Source organism: Mucor mucedo, assembly GCF_025094135.1.
Source record: "Mucor mucedo strain NRRL 3635 chromosome Unknown EV154scaffold_57, whole genome shotgun sequence".
NCBI classification, from domain to species: domain Eukaryota; kingdom Fungi; phylum Mucoromycota; class Mucoromycetes; order Mucorales; family Mucoraceae; genus Mucor; species Mucor mucedo.
In genome coordinates this window covers 55,194-82,599 of record NW_026252341.1, presented here as the reverse complement: position 1 = coordinate 82,599, position 27,406 = coordinate 55,194, and the positions used below count along the sequence as shown (strand labels likewise).

The window sequence follows — 27,406 nt, the reverse complement described above, 5'->3', positions numbered from 1 at the left end:
AAGTATAGTCTTCAGTAGATATAATAATGCTTATGTAAAGTGGAGAAAAAGAAATTGCGGAGGAATCAAACTTCAAATTTTCTGATTAAGAATAGGCAAGTCAAGGATACTAAATAATTCTATTGCATATAAATATCGGCACACAATTATTCGTAAATGCTGCGCCGTCTTACCAATCATTCGATTTGGATCATTGTGCCATGTATAATGCAGGCTGAGTAGAACCCTGACATTAACGAAATTAAAATATATCTATCAAGATTATAATGTGCGTAGTATTTAAATTAATCGCAGTTTCTTGCCAACTGTTATTTGTCATCGAAAATATTAACAGGAAGATGTCTCAAAATAAAGAAATTGAAATTGTTAATGAAATACACTGTATAATTTATATAAACATGTTGTACTCGTTTTAAAGTAAAGGCCTTCATGCTACCAAAGCTAAGTGCGAGGCATTTTTGGACTCGAGCAATCCTACTGAGGGAGACATTTCGATTTCAGAAACCATAAATGTTCTATACTTCGTCTTCAGTAAACTTGAGACAATGGACCGAATGTAAATTCAGTTTACAATTATTATACATCAACGATGAATAGTGAAGCTTTTTATGATGCACTACTATAAACTAGCTTTAACCACACACTCCAATTCTGAAAAAAAAAAAAAGAAGACAGAGATTGTGTCATGTTACACGTACTTTTTTTGTGCTTAGTGATACATTGGCAAATATAGCCAGTGGATTCAAAGTTAATAAAAGAAAATATCTGTTTATGATAGTACAGTTTATGACACATTTATGACTTTTCAATCGATGTATCAAATAAATCAAAATATGGTGATTTAAATCGGGATACGGGGGCATGTCTGGGGGGGGGGGAGAGACAATAAATCGTAAATATTATAATTTTTTTTGAATTTAAAATATTGACTTACCGAACTATCAACATATGTTTACGATATGGATGATTGGGGGTCTGTTGCAGGTCTTTAGAATCTACTTGGACGTAAGTTGTTGTTTTTTTGCATGAAACTTGCAATAGAGTGAATATTTCGAGTCGCGTTGGTATATCTATTCCATAATTTGTTACAACTTTTGCAAGTCAACAAATTGTGGATCTTTCCGACATCAGGGATTCGAACATTTTCCAATATTTCCAGCAAGCAGGAAGGATTGGAACGCATCTAAATTAAAGTATTAATATCTAGTACAACAATCCGAATCGTTCATTATTTTACCTGTGAAGAAAGGTGCTCATCGGTATACGCCAGAAATATTTGATTTTGGAATCAGTACTAATTGTCTTTTAGCATTGGTGACGATGACTGTTCCTACACTGTCTCTCAACCCATCGAGATATAATAAATCTTTAAAAAAAGTCTAATAAAAGTAAAAACATATAAGATGTAAATATTTTCAAATTCTTCAACTATAACTCACTGGCGTTCTTTTTTTGGCGTTTGTGGTCAGGAGGGGCTTCATCATATTTCCGTAGCAGCTTATTCAACCTCTCCAATTTTTTTCCCCTCTATTTCTTCAATTAAAACTGGACAGTCCAGGGCGGCTTTATCGTTATCCAATCCATAAAGGTATGCGATTTGCCTCTTCCAATAGTCTCTTGCTGTTGCAAAATTTAAACTCGATAAATAAACGCAAAAAGCGTCACCTCCACCAGAGCATCACCTTCACTGAGCATCACCAACACCTAACATTGCAAGTTGTCAGTCTGGTGAGATAAAAGTAAACTACTTCATACAACCGGTGGGATAACTTACACAATATCCCATTCATTGTCGCTTTTCCTAGGGACAGTCAGAGGGCACGTAGTCACAACGTAAGATCTGTGATTTGCCGTCCTTTAGATCTGGAAACAAGAATATATCCCCTCTTAGTAAAAAAATTAGGCATGCCGTTTCTGACGGTGTAGTTCCTGGAAAACTAAGAGCATAAATCCCTAAATTGGATTGTTAATTGCACCCATTAGTGAATTAACACAAAATACATACCATATAGGCTTCCTTTTGGCGTTTCTGGTAATCGGTGTTATCAACAGATAAACAAGATCAAGCGTTTCTTCGTGATAATTAAAAGAATGCGGATTTCCTTTTGGTTCTCTGATAACGAGAAGAAGGGGAATTCTCGGACGCACTTTTTCAAATAGATTGTCAAAAAAATAGAGATGGCGTAAACTTATACAATAACCATTTGGTTTTAATGATAAACTAGCTGTAAATGATTTAAATATATTGAATCGTCGCGTGATTATCCCACAAACAGGTTCTTTAAATCGGTCCAAATACAATAAATACATTGTTGTCACTGTATATTGTATAAAGCCTAAGACATAAAATCTAAGGTTTTACATCTTTTTTGAAGGCAATGTCGAGTAATGCTACAATATGCCGATACACAACGTAATTGTTTGCATAAAATATGCCAGAGTTTGATGTATTGATATGGCGTTGATTCAATTCCAAACCTTTGGGCTCCTAAAAAAGATTTTTTTAAAACAAATGATTTAGTAGTCACTCTTCATTTTTTGTAACTGGCGTGACACGACAAGGTTCATACTAGAAACGACATGTAGTATTGGTATTCTTGATTGACATTTTGTTTTTAGTCAAATATATGCATAAGGGCTAATAAGGTTACAGAACTGTGTGCATAATACTAAGCAGCCGTTCATTTAGGGGAACATTATCAAGGTGCACAAGTTCCTCATTTTGGGTCGCGTTCACACCATCATTATGATAGTTTGTGACACCAGAAATAAGCTGTGGGATGAAACTTCTGATAAAACAAACATTACAAACAACAAATAATTTAATCAAGATGTACTGTATAGTCTCTTCTCATCACCGCGGGAAAAAGCATGTATAAATCCCGCTCATCGTATATTACACAATGATCGATAACTCGTGTTACAGTGACATTAGAATGATATAAAGCCTTTTTTCTACTGTCTGACAGAAATGGCGAACAAAAAGAAAAAAAATCATGACGGCACACTTTGGTCATTTCAATTTATGCTAAAATAAAATCTACGAAACCTTATGTGGGGAATAAAAGAGAGCTGTAGGCAGACTGATTTTTTTCTCTTTTTAGAAGAAGTAAAATGTCCAGTCCTCAACACAAAAAACCTCGTTACCACTTGCGTGATATTGCCGAAAAGATCACGAAAAACATGTAAAATACTTTGAAATACTTTAAAGGCAGCCAACTAATATTTATTTTCAGTGGTGCAGAGATTAACTCGAAAGCACATCGAACCTTACGAAGCTATCCCGGCAATAAACACAGAGCATCCCAAAATGATAAAGAAGATCATATTCACGGCATTGATCATCCTGGTTCCACGGGAGTCATTTATGTTATGGACCGCGCTATGAAACAGGGTTTCTCTTATGCTAGTAAAGAATGGGCCAATTTTGGCCAAGGAGCTCCCGAAGTAGGACCCATTGAAGGCTGTATGGAACGACCAAAAACAATTGATATTCCAGAGTGTGCTTATGAATATGCCCCTGCGAGCGGTATTCCTGAATTAAAAGAGGCTGTTGCCAATCTTTATAACGAAATTTACCGCACGGATAAAGATTCAAAGTATACAAAAGAGAATGTCTGTATCTGTCCAGGCGGACGTGCTGGTTTGACCCGTGTAGCAGCAGCGATTGGGGATGTCAACGTCGGCTATTTTTTACCAGAGTATACAGCTTATGAACAAATGCTGTCTGTCTTTAAACGATTTGTACCTATTCCCACAACACTGGAAGAAGACTCAAACTATCATATCGACCCGGACACGGTTAGAAAAGAAATAGCCGGTAGAGGCTTAAGTGTAATTGTAGCATCAAACCCTCGTAATCCAACTGGTCAGGTCATTCAGGATCAGGAACTTGAAGAGCTTGTAACGATCGCCAAAGAAAAGCATGCAACGTTAGTTTTGGATGAATTTTATTCTGCGTATATTTACGGAGAAGAAGAAGGCAAGACAGTGAGTGCAACACAGTTTGTAGACGATGTCAACGAAGACGCAGTTATAATCATTGATGGATTGACGAAAAACTTCAGAGTAAGTCTAAATATTTTCAACAACAAAATAAATGAAGCTCATTCTATAATTAGATGCCTGGTTGGCGTGTTTGCTGGATTGTGGGACCCAAATCTGTAATTTCATCTATGGAAAGTGCAGGATCCTTTTTGGAAGGTGGTGCAAACCATCCTCTTCAAATCGCAGCCATCCCCTTTTTGGATCCTACAAAGTTTCGAGATGAAGCTAAAAGTCTTCAAAGTCATTTTCAAGCAAAGCGCGATTTCGTTTTAAAGAAGTTACGCGAAATGGGCCTTGACGTGAAAGTACCTCCAAATGCAACTTTTTACATCTGGCTTGATCTTTCACATTTGCCGGAGCCTATTAATGTTGGATTACAATTTTTTGAAGAGTGTCTCAAGGAGAAAGTGTGAGTAAAAAACAAAAAACAAAAAAAAAACGTAACTTAAATGTTTGATGCTCATTTATGTATTTATAGTATTGTTGTGCCTGGTATCTTTTTTGATGTCAATGTAAGAAATCTAAAAAGTACGCGTATTTTTCCATATTTTTTTTTTACTTAATTTAATTCTTTTAGCCTTCACATCGCCGTGAATTATTTGATTCTCCTTGTCATCACTTTGTAAGATTAAGTTTTGGTCCACCTATGGAACAACTTGAATTAGGATTGAAAAATATGAAGCGTGTCATTGAAAAGTATCAGTGAAAATGAAACTTGTTTGTTGTTCGGCTGAACAAGCCGAATTTGAGCGCCCATTTGAAACCGCCAATGAAGTATACATAGTGTAACCAATCAAATCATGCTGAAACATAATAAATATCGAGCTTTTTTTCCATTTTTCTTTTTTTCTTCTTTACAAATTTCCTTACATTAAACCCTTTTGTCACCTTTTTTTGCAACATGTCTCTTGCCAAACAAAATTTTGCTAGCCAATCTGAAGAAGCTTTGAACCAACAGGTTAATACCGAGTTGCAAGCTTCTCAAGTCTATTTATCTATGGCCGCTTGGGCCCAACATTCTTCTGTCGCTTTGCCCGGATTAGAGAAATATTTTCGTGAATCTGCCTCTGAAGAAAGAGAACATGCTCAACACTTGATTGGTAATATATATATCTTGGCTGACAACAGATATAAAAATAATATGCTAACATAACCTGATTAGATTATATCAATACAAGAGGTGGAAGAGTTGTATTACGTGCTTTGCAAGCACCAGAGGTAAGTAACTGGAAGCTTTCTGATCGTTCTATTTTACTGATAGTTTTTTTTTTCACTAGACTGATTGGAAGTCTGCTAAAAATGCAATTGAATCAGCTCTTCAACTTGAAAAAGGTAACGTGTGCTTATTTTTTAAATTTTTTTAAGGTATAAAAAACTGTCCCTGACCACATAATGATAGATGTCAACAAGTCACTTTTGAACTTGCACAAGATTTCTGACGGACAAGGTGATCCTCAAATGTGCGACTTTATCGAAAGTACCTACTTGGGTGAACAAGTTGAAGCTATCAAGAAGTTGTCAGACATGGTTACCCAACTTAACCGTGTTGGTGAAGGCCTTGGTGTTTATTTGTGGGATCAACAACTTTACAAGGATGGAACCGGTGCCGGAAGTCGTGCTATCGGCAACGGTGCTTAAAAAAAAATCACCCTGATGACATTTTAATTGTCCTAAATGGGGCAAACAAAGATAGTTTCTTTTTAAATAAAAAAAATTATTTTTTTATTTGTTAATATTACGCGGGTAAAAGAGCCACCTTCTCGTTTTGATTTTCAAACCACATGTCTGCCAAAAGAAACTTATACCAAATAATTGTGAGTGGTATAGTTGCAAAATGCCATAGACTATGAGCATCAAATACTCGCCACAAGGGCGGAAAATCAAATAGCTCGAGGCACATGGCGACTGAAACACCGACACCAGAAATGACAGCAAGATAAGCATAAGATCGTCTAGTTTGTGTAATATACCAGTACACCCAGACCACCACCTGTAGAACACCGACAGTTACATTAACATACATATTGTAAACATAATCAAAGGAAATGGCTGAAAGATAAATGATATGCGATAAATATCCACAAAGAAACAATAAACCCAATAAACGAGTACTATGTTTTTGGACTTGAAATACTCGAATTAAAGCAAAAAATAATGAATATAATACTAGTGAAAAGGCGCTAAAATAATCCATTAATTCAGTCCAATGTACATCTCTACCGTGGAAAATAGTACTCCATAGCCATGCATTCATACCCACAAGGATATAGCAGTAAACTAGTTTTGAGGTGATAGTTCGTGGGTATTTTCTTTCTTAGTAAAAAAAAATAGTAGAGATGCACGAGTCCGTTTCCTATCGAAAAAATCACAGAAGCAGGCTCTTGTATGCCAAGCACCCGATAGAAAGGCCATTTTCCATAATATTGATATATCGGTAGACCTCTTTCTTGAGCTTCATCTGTTATTGACTGCATGCAAGTATATCTACAATTTTCTGGACCTAATAACTATAGTGTTATTATAAATAGAGATAAGGTAGGTGTTGTGTCACTTACAGTTCCAATGGAGTAAACGTAGTGAGGCATCTAACGGAGTGGGGCAAGTGACTTGAACGCACTCGTCTAGACAATGACGATATTCGTTTTGTGTATCACCGTCTGAAGCTAAAGACGCACTCAAAAATAAAAGACTTAAAAGTACAAAATATTTGACAGACATTTTGTTCCCGGAGAAAAAATAGAAATAATATGTAAATCCTGCTAAAAAAAATGAAGGCTTCCCATCTTTTTAAACTAATGGAGTGTGACTCTTGTTTCTGATTAAAACTCCCAAAATAATAACTTTATGGGAACCCTCTTGTTTTCTCTATTACCCCCTTTTTGTGTCTTGATATGAAGCCAGTTAGCAATATCGTCAAACAGTTTGACAACCTGGTCTATCTTGATGACTATGTTGACAGTAAGAATACCCAGAAGAGAATGAAAAACGCGCAAATAAACCGCTAAGGAACACCTTTCTTTTTCTATAGCAATTGAGGCAGTTCCACTTGATTTACAAAGAAACTTTACTCTCATGAGAGAGCTTGATGGTTATGCACAAGGTAATATTGCCATATGATATAAAAATCTACAGATATTCACTTTAAGGTTAGATTTAATGGAGAATGTCTCCAAAGAAGCCATTACCCTGATTGACAATATCAAACATATGGACCCCAATGCACGTCTTGATAAATTAAAAAACCTCACCAATATACTAACAGAAACCCTAAAACGAGGTGAAGAAAAGGTTGCCTTAGCTAAATCAACTTTCGACGCAGTAGGACTTTTTTTAAATTACTTAATCTTCATTCACACACATTAAGTTCAATTGCTTTAGGTTGATCGTCATTGCAATCGACTTGACGCCGATTTAGTCAAGTTTGAGGAAGACCAGACTATCGGCGATAGTAGAATTACAACTTTACCAGGATTACAGCCCTCTGCTCGTAGCTTAAAAGACGGTGCAGACGTAAGGGAACGAGTTACAAAGCGATTAGAAAGGAAGGAAGTTAAGGGTGAACGAAAAAGTAAGACATTGAGACCAATCACTAGAAAGTGTACTCATTTTTTTAATTTTTCCAGCAGTCAATAAAAAGAGAAAGACAAAGGAAATTAATGGAACTCCTCCACCAGCTGCTGTACGTACGCAGGCACTAAAGGAGACTAAATCATTGAAAAGCTTAGAAAAAGAAAAAACAAAGAATGCATATAACTCAAATAGAAATGGAAACGGTACTGGGAAGCCAAAGCAGTAAGTCATCTAAAGCACATATTGTGTTTTCTTTACTCATCATATTTAGCATTGTTATTCCTGATATGCCGATTGATCCAAATGAACCTCTTTATTGCTATTGTCAACAAATATCCTACGGAGAAATGGTTGCCTGTGATAACACAGATGTAAGTTTAACTTATTATAATAACCGAAACAGTTATACTAACATTCTTCAGTGTGAAATTGAATGGTTCCATTTGGCTTGTGTCGATCTTAAAACTGTGCCAAAAGGTAAATGGTATTGCAGTAATTGTATTTTAAAAATGAAGGGGCGACAGAGGAAATAATTTGAACTTCCCCCTTTGTCATACTGTGTTCGCACTTTAAATTCAACCAACCCAAATGTAAAATAATAAAAAAGTATTCAGACGCTGAAGATACTAAACTAGATGTGTTTTTTTATCAAGACGTCTATTCTGGTATGTTACAATGTATCATATTATTGTAAAAAATACTAAACGTCCATGACGTTCTGTCGAAAATAACATTAAGTTAATTTGGAAAAGAACCTTGCATGTTTGTCAAAAAGACCTACCCCAAGCATTTAGATAAGTCCACAGACAAAGCTACAGCCAAGTGTTTTATACATAATTGTCGTGAATTGAAGCTAGCGTGTTTAAACTGTCTTGAGGAAATTGTATGACGGTTTAGCAACATGATTTAACCGTCAATATTGTCATAGCAACACAGACCCTTACCGTACCTGCATAAGTTTGATGCTTTTTTAAATTGAACAAAGGTTAGCTTCTACAAAGCAGGTTCTTAATTGATTGACACTCATCGGTAAATAGTGCACATATCACAAAAGCAATAAACCCCTCCCCCATTTTATTAATAAGAAAAAAAGTTACAAAAGCTAATTTAAATTGGATTTTGCCTTAACTAATTTAATTTGTTCATCTTCATGCAGAGAAACTATGCCACGCCTGTTTGTTTTCCTCATCTGTTAGGCGTAATATAAAAGGTTTTATAACTGATGAGAGTGACACGAGGCCGTTGGATGACTTAAGCATATTTTGGATCAAACTGGAATATCGTTCCTCTCAAAGCTTCAATATTATTCTTGCAGTCTCATTCAATAGCTTTTTTAATCACATCTTCCACAGATGCACTGTTCTATGTGTCACGGACAAAAAAATTTGTTTGTGCCCAATTCTTGAATACAATTTTTTTAGAAGGAAACTTACTATTTCCTGGAGATATAAGGGAACGATACGAGAAGAAAAGAGGCACCGAACAGTGAGATTAAAAATTACCATGCGCCGAATATTTCGCTTTAATTTTTTTTTAAAGTGACGTATGGTTCATATGTGTACCGATCGGCAATTGTCTTTAATATGGCCAAAGCATCAAACAAGCCTTTGTGATAATCAAATTTAAATTTTAGTTGGTTTGAACATCCAAAATGATGGGATGTTTCCAAGAAGAGGGTCTTTAATCTTTTTGATTCATACATCCTGACTACTCTATCTCCCTTGTAGATATTACGATGATCTACCATCTTGTTCATAGTTTCTAGTTGGATTTATACATCCACTCTAAACACACTTCGCCATCGCAGAAATGGTTTTGGTAGAATCCAATTCAGATGAAATGGCCTTTGCAACTGCTTTTAAAAAAAGGATACAGAAAGAGAGCGTGGAATCCAGATTCACCAAACGTTCTCAGACGGATCAGCTTTCCCGATATAAATACTTTCTTTCGTGTGTAATTGAGATCGCCTCAAAAATTTCATCTTTTGGTTTGGTGGGAAAAGGAAAGAGAAAAGGATGTGAATGAGTTTTTAATCATAAGAATGATAAACAGGAGCTGGTTTATATCAGGATGATTTAATTGTCTATTTGATCGCCTATAATGTTTGAACCCTTTGCCAATAATGGAAACATCGGCGGAACTTGGAAATTGTCTATCCTTGTTTTAGTAGTAGCATGTACCAATAGTGAAGCACCGATAGTGAAGTATATTTTATGAATGAAAAAGAAATTACCCTATGAAGCTTGGGAAAGCTTAAGATGAATAGTACGTGAATGAACACAAATCTCTTTTTTAGATGTATATGTAGAATTTATCGTCTAAATCACTGCCAAACAACTATGTTGTATATTTTTCATAGGACAAACATTATTTACATATTACTTGGACATAATAATATTATAATGACACCGATGATTTACCTCGCGACCATCACGTTGATCGCCAGTGGTGTATCCAGCGTAACCGAAATTTGATGGACTAATCCCCCCGCCCTCCTCAAAATCCGAAGGAAAATTTCGATTCATGTGTCTTCTAGAAGGATTGCATCTTTTCTGATGTCATCTACACGTATGTGGTTCTTGTAGAAAGCGTGTCACGGCAGCTCGTTGTGTTCTGCGTTTACATTTTCATATGATTTTTCTATTATAGTATGAAATGATTTCACCATTTGATGAAAAAAATGATTTTATTTTATGATATATAGAAGTTTCGAGTAAGAAACGTCAAATGCTAAAAAAAGTGGTTTATTCTCCTCTTGACTTGAATACAGGCCCAAGCTCAGCCATACCGGCTTTATCTTCATCTTCAGTAAGTCGAAGAATTGACGGGTTTACGATGGTGGAGAGGGAAGTAAGGTCGCTGGATTTCTTAAACATATTTTTGACTAATGTTGCCTCATGCTCCTTCTTGAGTTCCATTACTATTCTTGAAGTTTGCTTCAACAATTCTTTTGTTTTCCAGTAAAATTGGATAAAATTTGGAATTGCTTCCAGCTTGTCATCGATACTTGGTTTTATTTCAAGTGTATCCTCAAGCCAAAGTTCATATATGTTTTCGTCTGGTACGAATGACATACTCCATAAATATACTGTTGTGTCACTTGCGTGAACAAAGATAACTTTTACTTTTTTAAATGTGGTGATTGATGCATATTGGTATTCATCGGCAATTGTTTTTATCATGGCTAATGATCCAAATAAGCCCTTATGGTGGTCAAATTTAGATTTGGATTGATCACTACATCCAAAATGAGACGATGTTTCTAGAAGGAGAATCTCTAAATTCTTATATCCGTACATTCGGATCAACCCATCAGCATTATATTTGTTACGGCCATCGATTAGCATATTTAGTGCCTTTAGTTGAGTGGACATCGCTTCTAAACAAACTTCACCATCACAAAAATCAGTTTTAGCTGCACCAAACTCTGCTGCAACTGCTGCTGCCACTGCCTTTAAAAAAGGAAACAAGAAAAGGCCATTGAATTCAGGTTCACCGTCATGGATGTCTTTGTAAGTGGTATGGAAATTGTACATGGCTTGAAATATATTTTCAACAAATAAAAAGGTATCTTCATCTTCACCTTCTGCTTCTGGTACGTTTCTAATTGCTTTTCTATACTTTTTCAAATCATGTTGATTCATGATATTATTAATGTATGACATGCACACCTCTGGAAGTGGATATTCCTTTTCTTCATGCTGGCTGACATGTTGATCATAAAGCTCCTTATTCAAAAAAGGTCTATATGAAACAGTTTTTCCACAACGAATGACATGGTGGTATTCTGGGCTAAAAGGGTGGAAGGTTTCCTTATTTTCAAGGAATTTGTTCCATTTTCCCAAAATAGAGTTGATTTCTTGAGTATTTCCTTCAAATTCAGCTTGGCAGGGTTTCCTCGTTTTTGTTGTTTCTTCAAAGTCATCATTAGCCTTGCGTTTTGTATTCATGCTGCTACTTTCGGATGCAGTATATGTATCACCAAGTTGGATATTTCCAATGTTATTGTTGTTACCGATCATGTTAAAAGTGTTTTTACTGTTAAGACATCTAATCTTTTTGGGCAAGGCTGCTTTTGCTTTAAGTTTAGAACTTCCAGGCTGTTATAAGAACGTATTTAGTGATTTTTTCAAACAAAATACAGTAAAAAAATCGCTTACCACTTTTTCTTTCTTTAATACAATTAAGTAATCTTTTAACTTTGCTGTCACTGAACGTTGATTAATAAGCCAATCAAGATCTTTTTGATAGGCATCTAAAATGAATTTGTACTTTTTAAACTTGTTGAGGTTATTGTGTGTTTGGTTGAAATAATGACTGAATGACCATTGTTCTGCTTCATGTTCGTGAAAGTAATTTCTTGATCCTTCGTGATGTTCAGCGAGCTTAAAGCTTTTAAATTCAGGAGGTAGCATTTGGTTTCTTACTAACAAGTGAAATAAAAAGGAACAAGGACATGGTTAAAAAAAAATCAAAAAAATCAAAATTTGCATATTGATTAATTATCAAGGCTTGCACAAATCAAAGTCATTCAAATCAAGATGCTGATTATCAAAATGAGTTTTACAATAAGATTTTGAGATACAAAACATTTATCCTTACTTTTGCTTTTCTTTTTTATTTTTGGACGCGTTTTCTTGCCACGATTTTTAGGTGATCATAGATGCGCGTTAGTCACACTGCCAATAATTTTTTGATTTTTTTGAAAATACAACCAACTGTGGTGAGGTCACGGTGACTGATATGTGTAACTCAAGCCATCCAATGGGTATCACAGCCAGTAGCAAAGCGTAGAAGAGCCTCTGCCAATCAAACCACATCATCCCTATATTAAAAGATAATCATACAAATAGTTTCAGAAAATCAAATATAAATTAACCAAGTTCAAAATAAATAAAATATAAGTCCTCTTACACCCCAATTTCTACGTTTATCAATACTTTCCTTGTTAGTTGGAGAGGAGATTATAGTCAAGAAGGTGCTCAGATAGTTTGATTTATTAAGCCAATAGGTAATTAGAATCCCGTTACAACACAACCCATTAGGAGAAGTTGATTTTGACCCAAATTTGGTAATTCTAAGAAGATCAGCCAATAAATGCTCGCCTTGAGTTTAAATTAAAAATGCTGACGATGCTCTTAGTTCACAAAAAACTTTTTTTTTTTTCTTTTCATCAACTTCATCATCATAAACCAACACAATCGGAACGAGTGAATCTTTTGCTTGGACTCCTTATCTTTATACTGTAGGACTTAGTAAGGTATAAGGGTATATCGGTTGTGAGCAATCTCTGTGGGCTTGGCGAATATCCTATTTTGTGACGCAACTAAACCCATGTTGGCCAGAGTTGGCTTATTTGAAAAACAGCCTTGTGTTGTTTTGAAATTAAGTTGTTCATCGGGATTGTTTTGATGATGAGAATTCAGCAAATCTTAAAGCCACAATCGGAACGAGTGATGTTTACTTGGACTCCTTATCTTTATACTGTAGGACTTAGTAAGGTATAAAGGTATATCGGTTGTGAGCAATCTCTGTGGGCTTGGCGAATATCCTATTTTGTGACGCAACTAAACCCATGTTGGCCAGAGTTGGCTTATTTGAAAAACAGCCTTGTGTTGTTTTGAAATTAAGTTGTTCATCGAGATTGCTTTGCTTTAAGAGTTGTTGAATTTTTTTTTTTCATGGTAAGATTTGAAATATGTAATATTCATTTACACTAATTTTTTTTTTAACCTGTGGGAGGATTGAACACTTTGTTTATTCCTCACGTTAGACTAGCCTGCTTCAACTTACTCTTGCATATTTTGATAATCATAAAAAGCACTAATTTACCCTGATTTTAAGCAGTTGTTCTTGTTCAAGCTCCATAATGGCTCATATGCTAAATCCATAATATCTGAATTTGTTTAAATAAAATATTAAAAATACGCAATAATATAGCCTCTTTTTGTGATAACCGGGTTAATCAATTCAGGTACATGGATTGGAGCATTATCCATAATTATGCAATAACCCTTCATTTCAGGAAAGTCATCCACGATGCCCATGGTGTCATTGAGAAATCGCAAATAATGACCACGCGTAGTACCTTTGGGGACAGACAATATATCTTCAGGTGCCTTTCTCTTTGTAGCTCCTACAACGTTTCTCTTCTTTGTGTTTCCAGATTCTCTCATACTAAGATTGACAACCCCAGGAGCTGAAATTGCACCAATTATGGTGTGGGAAATACCTCTTGCTGATTGGACGGTAACAATGGCTTGAGTTTCTCGTTTAGACCACCCACGACTACGACGTAAAGCCAGATTCATCAACAAAAATACAATTTCTCAGATAATCCATTCCATTTTCTACCCATTAGTTAACCCAGTCAGCACGAGCCTGAAGAGTTTCTTCCTTATTATGGGCAAGAGGATGACGGGTCGTAACTTTGATACTTAAATTGCATTCTTCCTTCATAAATTCAGCTACTCTTGATTTTTTAATCTGTAAACCAACAAAGCTTGTAGTCAAATTATCTACAGCATCTTGAATAGTCGCAGAAGAATCCTCATTAAAAAAATTGATCAAATGAGCCTTATGATTCCCGTTGAGCTGGCTAACAGGTCTATTCGAACCGAGATTTGTTTTTTTTCGTAGGAATCTCCCTCTCAGGGTCCTCCTCGTAAGTCTTTTTCTATTTGCGTGCGGTATCATAATTGACGTTGACTGCTTCTTTGGGCTTCAAAAGTTTTTTCCTTTAAGAAATAAAAGTATCTTTTACGGTCTTCAATAGTATAAACGTTATATTGATGAGGCCATTTTTTTTCAAAAAGATGTCTAATTGAGAGTGGACGCACTGTACCAGGAAACTGTTTTCTTTCGAAAACGCCAATTGACGGGTTTTTAAAATCAAAGGGGGATGTTTATGTTTCTAGTACATGGTTACATGCACAAGATATTGTTAAATTACACCGCAGACAGTGCTTTGGAAAATTTCTTCTAGTGGCTTCTACGCAGTAATGATATGATCGAAACCAATGTCATACTAAATTATAAACGGAGCTCCGTCCCCCCATTAATCGGTTCATGTGATTAAAAAGGCAATAAATTATTATACTTTTTGGCACGAAACCAGTTTTCAATTTCATAATTAAATATACCTCCTTTTTTTTTTTTTCAAAAAAAAATGGGCAATTGAATTTTAAAAACCGACCTATTTTTTTTTCCAATTGAGAATGGACGCACTGTATGTTTTTTCTCGGCGTCAAAAGAGTAAAATGAAATCAATACCGGAACTTCAATCCTAAAAAGTGACATCATGACGAAGGGGATAAAGATGTGGTTTTTGCTTCTTGCCTTATTAAATTCTGCAAAAAAAAAAATTAGCTTTTCGTTAAACATTTTTTTTTTTTTTTTTTTTTTTTTTTTTTTTTTTTTTTTATCAGCATGATGACACAAGATCAGCTACTTGTCTTGTCGTTTTCAAAGTCGAATAGCTCTGTGTTAATCGAGCAATTCCTTAAAGAAGCATTACAAATTCTTAAACATGCAGACATTTTACTTTCAAATAATACAATACAAGATGAAGCCGATGTTGACACCGAAAAAGACACAGATACGGTGACGTGGCGATTGAATTTGACACCCACAATGATGACATTAGATACAAGTATTTTGACGGTATCAGGCTTAGAAAAGGTGCTGGAATTAATACGTATCAATGTAAAGCCACAACCGCCCAAAATTCGACACAAAAAAAGAGTGAATTCAGACATGTTTGATATTTCATTGTTTCGATACATGATTGAACCTATTACAAAGCTGTCGACCTTGACGACGATACCTCGAATGGATGGATTAAACCAGTATAATTCAGCACAACTGATGAGACACTGTGTACAGAGTTTTATTGATTGTGGTTATGCGTATTTTTTAGATGTGCCCAGTTTAGTTGCAAATACAGAAATGATATTATCTCAACCTAGTGCAGCAAAAGAACATACAGTGGAGACTCTATTGATTTTCAGTATTTGTACTTTAATGATTCGGCATACAACTATACATCATCGAGGGGATTTGAATGTAGCTAATTCATTAATGCATACTTATTACTCAAAAGCACGTCAATTGTTACAAGAATTATTTGATATGCACCATATAGCTATTGTCCAATCATTGTTTATTTTATCACTCTTCCCACAAGGCCACGTACATTTATATTCTCCATCAAGGGTAAAATCACCTTTATTGACAATGGCAATAAGAATGGCATTAGCGATGGATCTGCATCGATTGGATATACAACATGACAAAGAGTCGGATCAAAAAGAAAAGCTCAGGAGATTGGCATGGATGTTATTGTGTGCAGATTATTATGCTGATTGGAATTCAACAGGGAAGACAGGGATGATTGGTGTTACAGACTGGCATGTTAATTTCCCACAGGCAATCTTACCGGCGGAACAAAATATATCAAGGAAAGTTGAATATTTTTCAAATTATTGTCGCATTATCCTTATCCGAAAGATGGAATTATTAAAGTCGAGTTACATGATTTCACTCTTATCACCCAAAGCGTTAAGATCAGGTCTTGATGAACAGCTATTTCAGACATACTTCAATACGCCTGAAACGTTCAAATTAAATCTTGATAATGCCAATCAAACGTGGAGCAAAAATACAGACTTGGAATCACTTTTATTACATGAATTATACTGTCATTCACAATTATTCGCTCAACTGCCCTTTTTACCCAAACGATATTTTGAAGAATTTGTCAAGCATCATGATTCAAGCCAAACAGCAGATTTAAACGATATTTATCAACGTATTACACAATCCTCTATACCATTCACAAGAACAAAAGCAACACCAACATCCAAGCAAATTTTTTTAACAGAGCAAGACTTAGAATTAGAGTTCTACTGCCTTGTAGGCTGCCTAAGTATTGTCAATCATTATACCCAGATATTAGAAGCCTTAACATCAATTGATACGATTGGATGTCACCATAGCCCTGTGTATGGTGCCATGATTACTATCTATGTGTATCTCATGATTGATAAGTCCTGTCAATATCCTGAAATTAAATCCATCTGTCAAATCAATCTCCTTAGAACTCAACGCATTCTTAGACAGGCTAGATCCATTTATGCTGATCCCACCATCCTACTTTTAGAAAGAGTCTTGACAAGAAACCATGTAGCGCCAAAAGATGAAACCCCAATTTGTACATTAAACAAAAGAACACTAGAAATTATTCGTTCTTTACAAGCAAAATCCTCCTATTTACATCATCACTATGATGACGACGATGTAAAGTCCGAATAAAACATTAATAAATAATAATAATAAAAAAAAAGAACGTTTATTTTTTAAAGGGTATACGAGTGTCGTCTTTCTTTTGTGATCTGATGTGGCGAAATCACATCCTCATAAGTGGGTGGTGGTCTCTGGATCAATTCAGGTGCTGTTGGTTCAACCATAAATTCATCTGCTGTTGGATCCAAAGGAACAGGATCTCGGCTGCTTCCTGCTTCATAATAATGCGCGTAACAAAGATCCCCATGATGATGTGGTGTTGGCGGAAACATTCTCATTTCCTTTTCTAATTGGGTTTTCATTTTTAATTTTTCGTCCATCTTTTTTGTCTTTTTTCTTTCGTGTCCAAACAAAACTTCTAATATGCGTTGTTTCTGTGCATGGTTCTTGTAAACATCGGGTATTAAACTCTCGAAATTTTCAAACACCATTGGTTTCCATAAAGGTTCGGTCAATGTCGGATCTTGGTATATTAAGTTGATTAGTTTTGCGTCTTTTTCTTTGGGTGTGATAGATAGATCATCCAATAAAACAGATTGCTGATTTATCTGATTATTCAATTCTATCCAGGCTTGTAATGTATTGTGCTTTAAGAGATAGCGGGTATATGCAATGAGGATGAAGCTTGTGGTAATAATAAGTGGTATAATTGCGTACATTTGGGGTAGACCGGATTTTAAGCTTAAAATAAGAACCATCATGAGCTGGAAAACAACCAGTGATATCATGACGATACAGTATAACATGGGCCATATTTGCCCATGCGTTTCTACCTTTGTGACATAAATATACATCAATTTATATTTAAAGGTAATTGTAGCCAGACCAAAATAAAGTAGTGCAAATGGAAGTGCCACAGGTGCTGTTACTGAAAAGACCAATGCTGCCGTAAAGAAAGAGATGACCATGCCATAACTCTTTGCGAATTTAAACTGAGGTGGTGCTCCAACCATGATTGACAACTGTCTTGGTGTATATCGGAATAATCCCTTTGATTTAAAAACAACGATCCACATTAGTGGTGTCAATTGTAATAACTCAAACAGAATACCAACCGACCTTATACACATGTAATTTATCCAAAACGAAGACACGTCCGACATATTTTTGGCAAGTTGTACTAAATATTGGGAAATGTTTTTGTCTTTTAAAGTACCTGCCATCGTCAGGGCACTAATCTGCCCCACAATACCAATCATAATACTTATCAGTGTAAATACTAACAAATTGTTAAGGATAAAAAACGCGTATAGTTTTGAGAGCGTCTTTTGTTGAATAACAGTTTCGGTCTTGTAAGCTTGTTGTTTCGCCACAAAATGCAGCAATTCAGGTACTCCAAAATAGAACAATACCATTAAACAAGGTGTAACATAAGACTGTATAACACCTGTCAGCAGTCTATAATGATAAAGGACTTCTTCTGATTGGGGAAATAAACGAATCAGATTAACAAGATTGGATAGGACACTGAGTATGGCTATGGGTATTGACCAAATAAAGTTGATGGATAAGAATAAACCATAACCAAACCAACGTTTTAACTGTGCTGTCTGTTCATCGATTTGCATATTTTTCCAAACAATATCGTCTGGGTGTGGTGCCAATTGAATACTTTCACAAGTGGGTTGGTGATATATTTTGTTTATAAAGAGACTTTTTTCAATGGATAAATACGCTTGTTGAGCTATTGATCTACTCTGATACACAATCCACCCATAATTATTCGGTTGAAGTTTTTGTCGCTTTCGTTTAATGGATGTATATAACGATAAGGCGCGCTCTGTGTAATGATCGATAGCGTCCACAAACTTCCATCCAATAATAATTTGAGGTCGTTTTGGATTGGTTCCTTTACTGATTTGATATAAAAAAGTGTCTAATGAATTTTCCAGTTTCTTTATGATTCGATTATAGTCTTGTATGAGGAGGGTTAATTTCTGGTTATTTTCACCTATGATGACTTGTGAACATGATACTTTAGAGTGAGAATCAACCATTGTTTTCACAATTTCGTCTTGAGTACAGGCATGTGTGACGGCCGGAGCCTTTTCAATATCGAAATGAACTAACAACGTTCTTCCAATCAAATCCTGTTTTTCTTTTTGTAGTAATTCAATAGGCGACATTAGAGGTAACCTTGATCTTGTTGCTTCTTCTTGTTGCATGTAATATGCCTGTCGAAAAAGTATAAATTTTTTGGACGAATGGATCATTTGCCATATAACAATAATTGAGAATATATATGTTGCGATTGTAGGAGACCAAAACCACCGAAGATCTGGCTTGCCATGCGATTTACCATATTGATAATTCATTGCTGTAATGGACAGAAATTCAAGCCCAACCGGCGGCCAATCTCTAACACATTGTCAGTTTTTTTTTTTTTTTTTTTTTTTTTGGTAATTTTGTTGTAGCTTACCCGGTTTTATATGCTGCAAGTATATTGATTGGGAGAAATACAAACATTGAAATTAATGTAATGGTGATCACTATTCGTTTTAAAACTCTTGTAAAATAAATAAACACAAAAGCGTCAAAGCCAATTGTTGTCAATAACGTATCATCCTTAACTCGAAATAGTGGCTTTATCCAATCGAACCAACCTGGACCAAGCGTAACTGGTCTTTGTACACTAAACGTTATTTGGAAATCAATAAACTTTTTTCTTTTTTTGGCGTTCTTTTTTTCTTTTTCTTTTTTTCTTACTCAGTTTTTAATAATTTTGCTTTGGGTGCGTAAATAAAAGTATGTCTTGGTCTCAACCAGCTGAATAAAAAAAATACGCATATGGCAAACACAATGTCTGTGACGATTTGAATAAGCATTGCCTTCAGATTTACGTCATCTTCCAGCATCTGCTGCTTTTTAAATGAAATGTCTAGTTCACTCATACGATAGGGAAAAGAAATTACTGAAAAAAAAGGGAAAGAAAAGAAGAACGAGAAAAGATCGAAATTTTTTATGTAGAACATGAGAACCATCTTCTGGGTTAGAAACCAACTCAAGAGAAATCCGGGGTCAGGTGATGTGGGCCATCAAATACTGTAATTAGTGACTAAGCATTCAAGGTAGAGCCAGGCTGGTGAATATTTGTGGGTACAAACCAAAACAAAAAGCCATCGACGCCTATGAAGAATTGTTTGGGACAAGAAGTGCAGCTGCTGCAGTGCACATAAATTAGATTAAACGGGAGTAAAGTGGCTGATGAAATTTTACCAATGGCGGCTGATGATAACATAAGCGACTAAAGCAATATCATTCAAATCACAAGCAGTACGAAGCAACGTAGGGCACTTAGATGGGAGTAATTTTAAATGAAGTATGTGGGTACTCTTACAGGATCCACAAAGTCCAACCATCTGTGTAAGAGAGCTCAGTATGCAATAGAATCGATAATGTCAACAAATTCTCAGAGCGTATGCGATCCTTCCAGGCTAGTAAGTAATGCTCCAATAGTGAATGGGTGATACAAAGAACTGTTGTAATAAAACCATTATCTAAACTCCAGATCCTTCAACAAACAATGTGTAGGGTTTTATTCGTTCAGGTACAAACTTACAACAGATACACTAACACTTTTGCTGGCTTGCCCATACAAACACTTAAAAACAACAAAAGATCAGAATTTTGATAAAAAGGCTTCCATTGCGTCACCTTCGGGGCTGGGACTTCAAGGTGCAGTAAAAAAAAAAAGAAGGTGTGTAACGATCGGTGAAACGTTTTTCCTAGATCAATACATATGTATGATGATCTTCGTTTGAATGCGCTTCCTTGCCAAACAAAAGGCAAAAATTATGTGATTAATTAAGACAACCATCGGTTTTTTATAATGTAAACCCAAAAATAAAAGCTGGAAAACTACTCGAACTTTCTCGCGTTCTCCTTTCGACACTGTAAAGGAAATTATACCTTTGCTGACTACCTTTTATTCTGATTAAGATTACTACTTCAAAATAAAATTTGTAATTAAGTCTACACATTTGTTTTTAAATCAATTAATGACTCCCAATAATATCAGAAAAGCAATCCCGTTTCCCTAAATTGATATCAAATCTTCTCATACTTGACCAAAAGAAGTGCATAAGATAGTTGTCAATTTTCTGATCAGACCTAATTACTGCAACAGTTAATCAATAGTAATTTCGATTGTATCAATTTATAGTATATCCTATATTATAGAACGGATATTACTTTCTGTAATAGCTGCTTCATCTTCTTCAACTTTTTCTATACGGACATTATGATGTCCTCAACCAGTCAATGTGAAATCATCTTCAAGGGTGTCACTTGGTTATAGATGAACGTGCTTTAGAAATGCTGTCGAGCCATGTGCTGCTAGAATTACTGCTGAAAGGAGTGGTTGTATTACTGTGCATTATCTCTCTTTGCTGGAAGAAGCATTCACCTTCTTTGATTTGTTACTGTAATTACAAAGAAGTTCTGGTGTGGAGTTATTACTTAACATGGCATTTTTCCTTTCATTTAGCAGGATGTTGTATATAAATGCTTTGTATGAGTAGGAAAAAGCAAAAATAGCCTGTCTTGGCCAAAAGAATATATTAATTATAGCTGTACTTAATTTCCATAGGCCAGATATAATTTACGTAAATTGGAGTGGAAGCACTGCGTGAGGCTAATTGAATAGGAACGAGATGCTGGGGAGCGCACCTCTTAGAATGTATGACTCATCTTTACTTTGATCTGCGCTCTTATGAATGATCTCCTGTACGTTAACATCCTACCAAGAATACAATTCTACTAGTCAGATTTGAGTAGGGCATGCTACAGCCAAATCGAGTCAACAGATCCATCAGAGGCGAGAAAATCTTCACTGGAAATATCGTTGATATCTTTGTCATATGCAAAATAAGCAGAATGAGCTCCGCACTGGGACTTGACATATTCGAACGCTTGCTTGGCATACTTTCTGATGCCTTCAATCTTCTTAATTTTGTGTATATGTTTGCATTGATATTTTGTTGTAAACTGGATCTAAATTTCTGTTAACCATACTTCTTATGCTTTTGGGGGTAGAAGGAAAACAAGAAAACAAACATTGTTAGTGATTGTAATTGTGTCAAGTAAGCTAGCTCCGCAAAAAAATGTATGATCTACTTCCGACATTTTAGAAAAGGCCTAAAATGAGTGTATAGAATTCCACGAAGAAACTAACAATCATGTTCATTATTGATTTTGTTATTATTTTTTCGAATACGCTGTATGCATTATATAATATATTTTCTTAAATAACTATTGAATTATAGCTATAAACAACTGTTAAATGCAGTTATGTACTAAAATTAAAAATTGATGGCAATCCGTTTACAGCCCGAGTGCATGGGAGGGTTTAAATAATACCCCATTTTGATTGGATAAAAAAATATATATAAACGTTGGACAGCCAAAGGCCAAAAAAAAAAAAAAAAAAAAAAAACTCCAAGGCCCTTTTCTTTTTTTAAACTAAAAAACAGCTTCTAATTCTTTAAACTGTCAACTTGTTGACATGAATTTAATATAAACACAAGATTCCTTCTTTTTTTTTTCTGAAAAAAAGATATTCATAGACAAACACCAAACTACTTTAATAGAAAATGCCAGAACAGAATCCAACAACACCTGATCAACAAGATCAAAACGAAGAAAATTCAAACAATCAAAACCAAGACTCAAAAAAAAAGCGAACCGGACCGAAAAGGCGAAAGGTGACTCATGGTAAATATCTTAGACGAAGCAGCGCTATAAACACTATCCTAAAATCCCTCCATAGCTTGTGTATACTGTAGACGTTCCCATATGACTTGTGACGAAGGTTTTTTTTTTTTTTTTTGGCATTTTACATAGGTGACTCATACATTGTTACATATACAGGTCGCCCTTGTCAACGTTGTATTAAGCGTAGTATTGGTCACTTATGTCATGATGAAGTAAAGACGTCAGGTAATACACCGCAACCGCAACATCAACCACAACCACAACAGCAACAGCAACAGCAGCAACAGCAACAACAACAGCAACAACAACAACAACAGCAGCAGCAGCAGCAGCAGGTTAATACCAATCGACAAGATGGCATGAGTCAACAAGGACTTAATGGCGGAAATTACCCGCCCTTATCCACTATTAACAATGGTATGTTTTTTTAAGGTGTGTGTGAGAGTATTTTTAAATTAATATTTATTTATAGCACAAAATAGTAATATGGGTGGGCTTCCACTTCAATTTTATGGACAAATGGGAGCAGGTCAACTTACTTTTGCTAGTGAGCAAATGGGAAATGAAATATCTGTTATTAGCGATTTTCTCGATTCACTTGGTTCTAATAGTGATACCCAAGGGATGTATACACCAAGTAACAACACACCAACTGTGAATACAACCGAAAGATTCTTCTTAACAGCAGCTGATCCATCCGATGGTAAATTAGAGGATCGCCTTACTGAAGTCATTAACGCCAAATACGAAGCTGGCTTTTTAAAACCATACAATTATGTCAATGGTTACGCCAGACTTCAAAAATACATGGATAACAAGTATGTTTTTAATACTTTTTTTTTTCAAAAATCCTTCTAATTCTTCTTTTATATTCTGTAGCATGTCTGCTTCTAGTAGACAGAGGATTTTGAATGTGATGGGAACATTTCGTCCTGCTTTTAGATCAGTAGCACAGTCATTGACTGATATCGATTTGATTCTTGTAGAGGAAGCTTTCGAGCGTTTACTTTTGGTAAGTAGTGCGATCATATGCGCATATTTGAAGCAATTAAAGGGTTAAACAATTGGGATCTGTAGGATTACGATCGTGTTTTCAGTTCGATGGGTATACCCGCTTGTTTATGGCGTCGTACAGGTGAAATCTATAAGGGCAATAAAGAATTCGCAGCTCTTGTCAATGTTCCTATTGAAAATTTAAGGGAGGGTCGGTTATGTATTTATGAACTGATGGCTGAGGAATCTGCTGTTAATTATTGGGAGGTAAACATAAACAAATAAAATACGTGAGTGCAAGGCGAGTGACTAACACTATCTGGACAGAAATATGGAAACATTGCTTTTGATCCTGGACAAAAAGCTGTATTGACATCTTGTTTGCTAAGAAGTCCTAACCCCGAAAATACAAGCGTCATCTCATGTTGTTTCTCGTTTACTATTCGAAGAGATAAATATAACATTCCTGTAAGTAACCTTTTTGTTATTTTGTATATAATTTGTTGCTAATTCAATTTTTCCCGTAGACTGTCATTGTTGGAAACTTTTTACCAATCCAGTTACAATAATTTTTTTTTGCTATCCTCATAACACTTTTTTACTTCCTCCTTCTATACAATACTTTTTTTTTTTTGTCTAATAATAATTTTTGTGTCACTCTTTATTTTATCTGATATCGAACATGATTGTATACATTAAGTTTAAGTTTTCACAGGGACCATGCTTTGTTAATGATCCAAAGACGCAATTGTGTCACACAAACAGATGTAATTTTAGGCTCTGGAACGTGGTATAGTTTATAACTTTAGCCACTTTCCGGACATATTTTAATGTGTTTTTATTACAATGAATCATGAAATATTTTCTCAGCCACAATATACTGATCTCTTGATTTAAAAAGCCGTTTACAAGAGGCGATATTGGAAGGCACTGTCATGAACAACCAAGCAGCCACTGGCATGCTGATATAATCAAAGTAATTTATCCACGTCCGGCTTTCTTGCTTGGTCTTGTTTAAGAACTCCAGATCTATAAACCGGTGCAGGTTTTCATAGATGAAGAGTGTACAGAATAGTGGCACAGGTAAAAATACACTAGTGAGTTTCAAAATATGCCAAACGTGCATGTAAAAACTGGAATCCATTATAGGGTTTTCAAAGCTAAACACAATTTTCATCAGAGGCACCGATAAAAACATAATCCACCCTGATGTTACTGGAACAAAATGCGTTTCAAACACTTTGAGTACAATAATCATCTTTTCAAATGAGTTATAATGACTATCTGTGCAACATGTTGGTAATAAATTTAGCGCGTTACGAAGTGTAAAAGAGACATCAGCTACACCGTTATAATGCCGCTTAGCTTGAACAAATCGTGCATTTAAATTACTAAGGTAACCTTCGGTTTCGACATTCATCAAATTGATAGGCACAAAGATGGGTACCATGCGGGCACGTCCTTGCGTCTTGAATATACATTTCAATGTCATGTGCATATCCTCACCAACAGCGTCTGCATCCGTATCCCAATAACCTACTTTGTCAGCCAACACACAGCTTAAGCTGTATGTTGAACAGGGAAATCCAATACCTCGACTACCACTTAAATTCGCCATCATCATGGAAGACCATGTGATATCTGTAACTCTAACTGCTGCAGGAACATTGAAACAATTTCTGCTGAAAAAGATAGGAGGTGCGTATACTTTAAAATAAGGATCTTCTGTAAATTTGAATTCCCTTTCAACCTTTTTTTTTTAAAAAATGTTAATTTTAAAAATTTCACGATATGCTACTTATTCTTACCTCAGTCATGTATAATTCAGGTATGTGCGAGTCTGAATCCGCAATTGTGATCATGATTCTTTTTATGTCCATGCCCTTTTGAATCAACTCGGCACATGCTTTTCTAGCGGCATAACTGATATTAGATCCTTTACCTCTAGCTTCACCGGGAAGATCGGATGGATGATTGGTGACAATAAAATCAAGAAACTTGTCGTTAAAATACTCTTTGAGATGATCTGATTTTGTCGTGTGAAATAGTTCGGATGCCTCCATAGCTAGAACAAGCACATAATTTGTTCGGGCTTTCCTATTAATAGAATTTATTAGTCCCCCAAAACTGATCTTGGCAATGAGACTTACTTATGTATGGCAATACGGTTTATTGTGTCTTTTATTAATGCCTCGGGCTCAGAATAATTTGGTACCACAATAGCGTGCACCAAATCATCAAAAGCTAAGCAAGACTCCATTTCCGTGATGATATGATTTGTTATATTATCTTGGTCTTTATTAATCGTTCGCTTGATCTTTGTCGACGTTTTGTAAAATTGAAATAAATGGTTGAATTGAGTTCCGAAGATTATCATAAAGTACCCAGCTAAAAAGAGAATCCAGATTCGAGGAAAGTACATAGGCCCCAGTATCATTGATAACACCACGCCAATACATACAGAAGGTGCAACATATTCAAATGGATCATTCGCAAATTTGAACATGGGTTAGAGGGAAAAAAGTGATTAGAAGGAAGAAAGCAACAAATTTTGATTTTTTTTTTTTTTTTTTTTTTTTTTGATTTAAGAAAAGGATCAGTCAAATAAGGAGAAGGTTCTTTTTTTTTTAGACAACAATCAATTACAGTTACGATGTATGTTCTTTGAAAATTTCAATTAATAGATATAGTGTATATTGTGCACCATTCTATTTTTACATTGTACTCTTTATTATAACAATCATGGCACCGAGGTTGGCCTTTATTTGCTCGATTTTCTTTATTCACAATCAAGTTTGCATCCGCGTTCTCGGTCCTATTGTTGAATCAAATTCATTATTCTCTTTTTTTTCTTAAATCAAATAATAGAATAATCAAATAATTTAAAGGAGATCAAACTTTGGAGTGACAACCACTGTAGATCAGTCTTATAAAAAGTGATTTACACTAAAATTTCGTGCATGTGATACGCACTTCGCGGCCTTTTAACCACCTCGATTATTCTCGTTTATGAATACAAACAATCAAATCTTCCACGTTCCTAAAGATTGATTGGTAGATAGATGAGCTCACGTACACTTAAATATATGTAGATAATTTTTCTAAATACATCCACTAAATCATACATGTTACACGTAGCAATTAGGCATAAAATTTTCTCTTTAAGCAGATTGTGTTTGTAAAATGCTGTTTCTTGGCTGATACGTAACTACACCAGTGTGCAGATAACTGGTTTTTGTAAGTGTAAGCCATAAAGTTTAACTTTTTATGTAACTTACAGCTGAACTGTTTACAACTTTTTTTTTTTTTTTTTTTGAAAAAAATTCAAATGTCACCCAAGCTTAACCCTAGAAAACTATAGGGTTCTTAACTCACTCCTTAGTAATGGCTAGAATTTCTCGGTTCATTAGCAGTAAATTTACATATAAAAAGTGCCTTATGTAAACTTTAAACCGCAATAAGGCTTAAAGAATAGTAAATCTACACTCTCTATCATAAATTACTGCCTGATTTCCTTTATATTTTGATATTCCTTCCACAGGCATACCCCAAAACCGTCAATTATATAGCTAAATAACTGAAAGACATCGGTGACTATAAAATCACTGCACTTAATACTATCTGTTAATATATGACTGATATCGTAGATATCACAATAGACTATAAAATAATCAAAGTAAAGATAACCTTTTATTAAGAGTTAAATGAGCTCGTATTTATACTTTTACGAAGCTGTGTCTAAACTAATAGTAGATCCAATCAGGATTACTATTCTATCGTT

The 27,406-nt window shown here is 35.2% G+C and overlaps 11 protein-coding genes across 11 annotated transcripts; 5 read left to right on the top strand and 6 right to left on the bottom strand.

Moving 5' to 3' along the window:
- Nucleotides 1-72: 72 nt before the first annotated feature.
- Nucleotides 73-2,582, bottom strand: EV154DRAFT_482298 (uncharacterized protein; the record flags this gene model as incomplete). Its single annotated transcript, XM_051598492.1, is given in 8 exon segments — nucleotides 73-119; nucleotides 174-252; nucleotides 437-536; nucleotides 935-1,070; nucleotides 1,090-1,183; nucleotides 1,266-1,379; nucleotides 2,363-2,488; nucleotides 2,571-2,582. The coding sequence occupies 8 exon segments, from the start codon at nucleotides 2,580-2,582 to the stop codon at nucleotides 73-75; spliced, it is 708 nt and encodes a 235-aa protein (XP_051456727.1).
- A 406-nt stretch (nucleotides 2,583-2,988) lies between these two features.
- EV154DRAFT_590431 (pyridoxal phosphate-dependent transferase) lies at nucleotides 2,989-4,753 on the top strand (the record flags this gene model as incomplete). Its single annotated transcript, XM_051606875.1, has 5 exons — nucleotides 2,989-3,185; nucleotides 3,237-4,068; nucleotides 4,122-4,456; nucleotides 4,526-4,559; nucleotides 4,625-4,753. Exons 1-5 carry the CDS (start codon nucleotides 3,115-3,117, stop codon nucleotides 4,751-4,753), a joined length of 1,401 nt encoding a protein of 466 aa, XP_051456726.1. The 5' UTR covers nucleotides 2,989-3,114.
- A 150-nt stretch (nucleotides 4,754-4,903) lies between these two features.
- On the top strand, nucleotides 4,904-5,780 carry EV154DRAFT_511684 (ferritin-like superfamily). Its single transcript, XM_051601834.1, has 4 exons — nucleotides 4,904-5,147; nucleotides 5,210-5,265; nucleotides 5,325-5,379; nucleotides 5,447-5,780. The coding sequence occupies exons 1-4, from the start codon at nucleotides 4,949-4,951 to the stop codon at nucleotides 5,683-5,685; spliced, it is 549 nt and encodes a 182-aa protein (XP_051456725.1). The 5' UTR covers nucleotides 4,904-4,948; the 3' UTR covers nucleotides 5,686-5,780.
- On the bottom strand, nucleotides 5,755-6,802 carry EV154DRAFT_511683 (Per1-like protein). Its single transcript, XM_051601833.1, has 3 exons — nucleotides 6,603-6,802; nucleotides 6,304-6,547; nucleotides 5,755-6,281 (listed from the first exon to the last, which is right to left on the bottom strand). Exons 1-3 carry the CDS (start codon nucleotides 6,763-6,765, stop codon nucleotides 5,783-5,785), a joined length of 906 nt encoding a protein of 301 aa, XP_051456724.1. The 5' UTR covers nucleotides 6,766-6,802; the 3' UTR covers nucleotides 5,755-5,782.
- On the top strand, nucleotides 6,803-8,253 carry EV154DRAFT_511682 (uncharacterized protein). The gene is made up of 7 exons (XM_051601832.1): nucleotides 6,803-7,005; nucleotides 7,076-7,147; nucleotides 7,199-7,365; nucleotides 7,426-7,615; nucleotides 7,671-7,839; nucleotides 7,889-7,988; nucleotides 8,040-8,253. Exons 1-7 carry the CDS (start codon nucleotides 6,939-6,941, stop codon nucleotides 8,148-8,150), a joined length of 876 nt encoding a protein of 291 aa, XP_051456723.1. The 5' UTR covers nucleotides 6,803-6,938; the 3' UTR covers nucleotides 8,151-8,253.
- A 466-nt stretch (nucleotides 8,254-8,719) lies between these two features.
- EV154DRAFT_482293 (uncharacterized protein) lies at nucleotides 8,720-9,373 on the bottom strand (the record flags this gene model as incomplete). The annotated part of the gene is made up of 3 exons (XM_051598491.1): nucleotides 8,720-8,806; nucleotides 9,051-9,137; nucleotides 9,161-9,373. 3 exons carry the CDS (start codon nucleotides 9,371-9,373, stop codon nucleotides 8,720-8,722), a joined length of 387 nt encoding a protein of 128 aa, XP_051456722.1.
- A 983-nt stretch (nucleotides 9,374-10,356) lies between these two features.
- Nucleotides 10,357-12,301, bottom strand: EV154DRAFT_511676 (uncharacterized protein). Its single transcript, XM_051601831.1, has 2 exons — nucleotides 11,778-12,301; nucleotides 10,357-11,717 (listed from the first exon to the last, which is right to left on the bottom strand). Exons 1-2 carry the CDS (start codon nucleotides 12,030-12,032, stop codon nucleotides 10,362-10,364), a joined length of 1,611 nt encoding a protein of 536 aa, XP_051456721.1. The 5' UTR covers nucleotides 12,033-12,301; the 3' UTR covers nucleotides 10,357-10,361.
- Nucleotides 12,302-15,025: 2,724 nt separating this feature from the next.
- Nucleotides 15,026-16,981, top strand: EV154DRAFT_511673 (uncharacterized protein). The gene has a single exon (XM_051601830.1). It carries the CDS (start codon nucleotides 15,046-15,048, stop codon nucleotides 16,927-16,929), a length of 1,884 nt encoding a protein of 627 aa, XP_051456720.1. The 5' UTR covers nucleotides 15,026-15,045; the 3' UTR covers nucleotides 16,930-16,981.
- EV154DRAFT_511672 (uncharacterized protein) lies at nucleotides 16,942-19,896 on the bottom strand. The gene is made up of 3 exons (XM_051601829.1): nucleotides 19,627-19,896; nucleotides 19,340-19,552; nucleotides 16,942-19,278 (listed from the first exon to the last, which is right to left on the bottom strand). The coding sequence occupies exons 1-3, from the start codon at nucleotides 19,890-19,892 to the stop codon at nucleotides 16,974-16,976; spliced, it is 2,784 nt and encodes a 927-aa protein (XP_051456719.1). The 5' UTR covers nucleotides 19,893-19,896; the 3' UTR covers nucleotides 16,942-16,973.
- Nucleotides 19,897-22,315: 2,419 nt separating this feature from the next.
- On the top strand, nucleotides 22,316-24,194 carry EV154DRAFT_603296 (uncharacterized protein; the record flags this gene model as incomplete). Its single annotated transcript, XM_051607347.1, has 8 exons — nucleotides 22,316-22,632; nucleotides 22,688-22,729; nucleotides 22,789-23,049; nucleotides 23,105-23,450; nucleotides 23,512-23,644; nucleotides 23,710-23,892; nucleotides 23,953-24,093; nucleotides 24,153-24,194. The coding sequence occupies exons 1-8, from the start codon at nucleotides 22,512-22,514 to the stop codon at nucleotides 24,192-24,194; spliced, it is 1,269 nt and encodes a 422-aa protein (XP_051456718.1). The 5' UTR covers nucleotides 22,316-22,511.
- A 198-nt stretch (nucleotides 24,195-24,392) lies between these two features.
- On the bottom strand, nucleotides 24,393-26,168 carry EV154DRAFT_603295 (uncharacterized protein). Its single transcript, XM_051607346.1, has 3 exons — nucleotides 25,776-26,168; nucleotides 25,434-25,722; nucleotides 24,393-25,375 (listed from the first exon to the last, which is right to left on the bottom strand). The coding sequence occupies exons 1-3, from the start codon at nucleotides 26,129-26,131 to the stop codon at nucleotides 24,467-24,469; spliced, it is 1,554 nt and encodes a 517-aa protein (XP_051456717.1). The 5' UTR covers nucleotides 26,132-26,168; the 3' UTR covers nucleotides 24,393-24,466.
- Nucleotides 26,169-27,406: the final 1,238 nt, after the last annotated feature.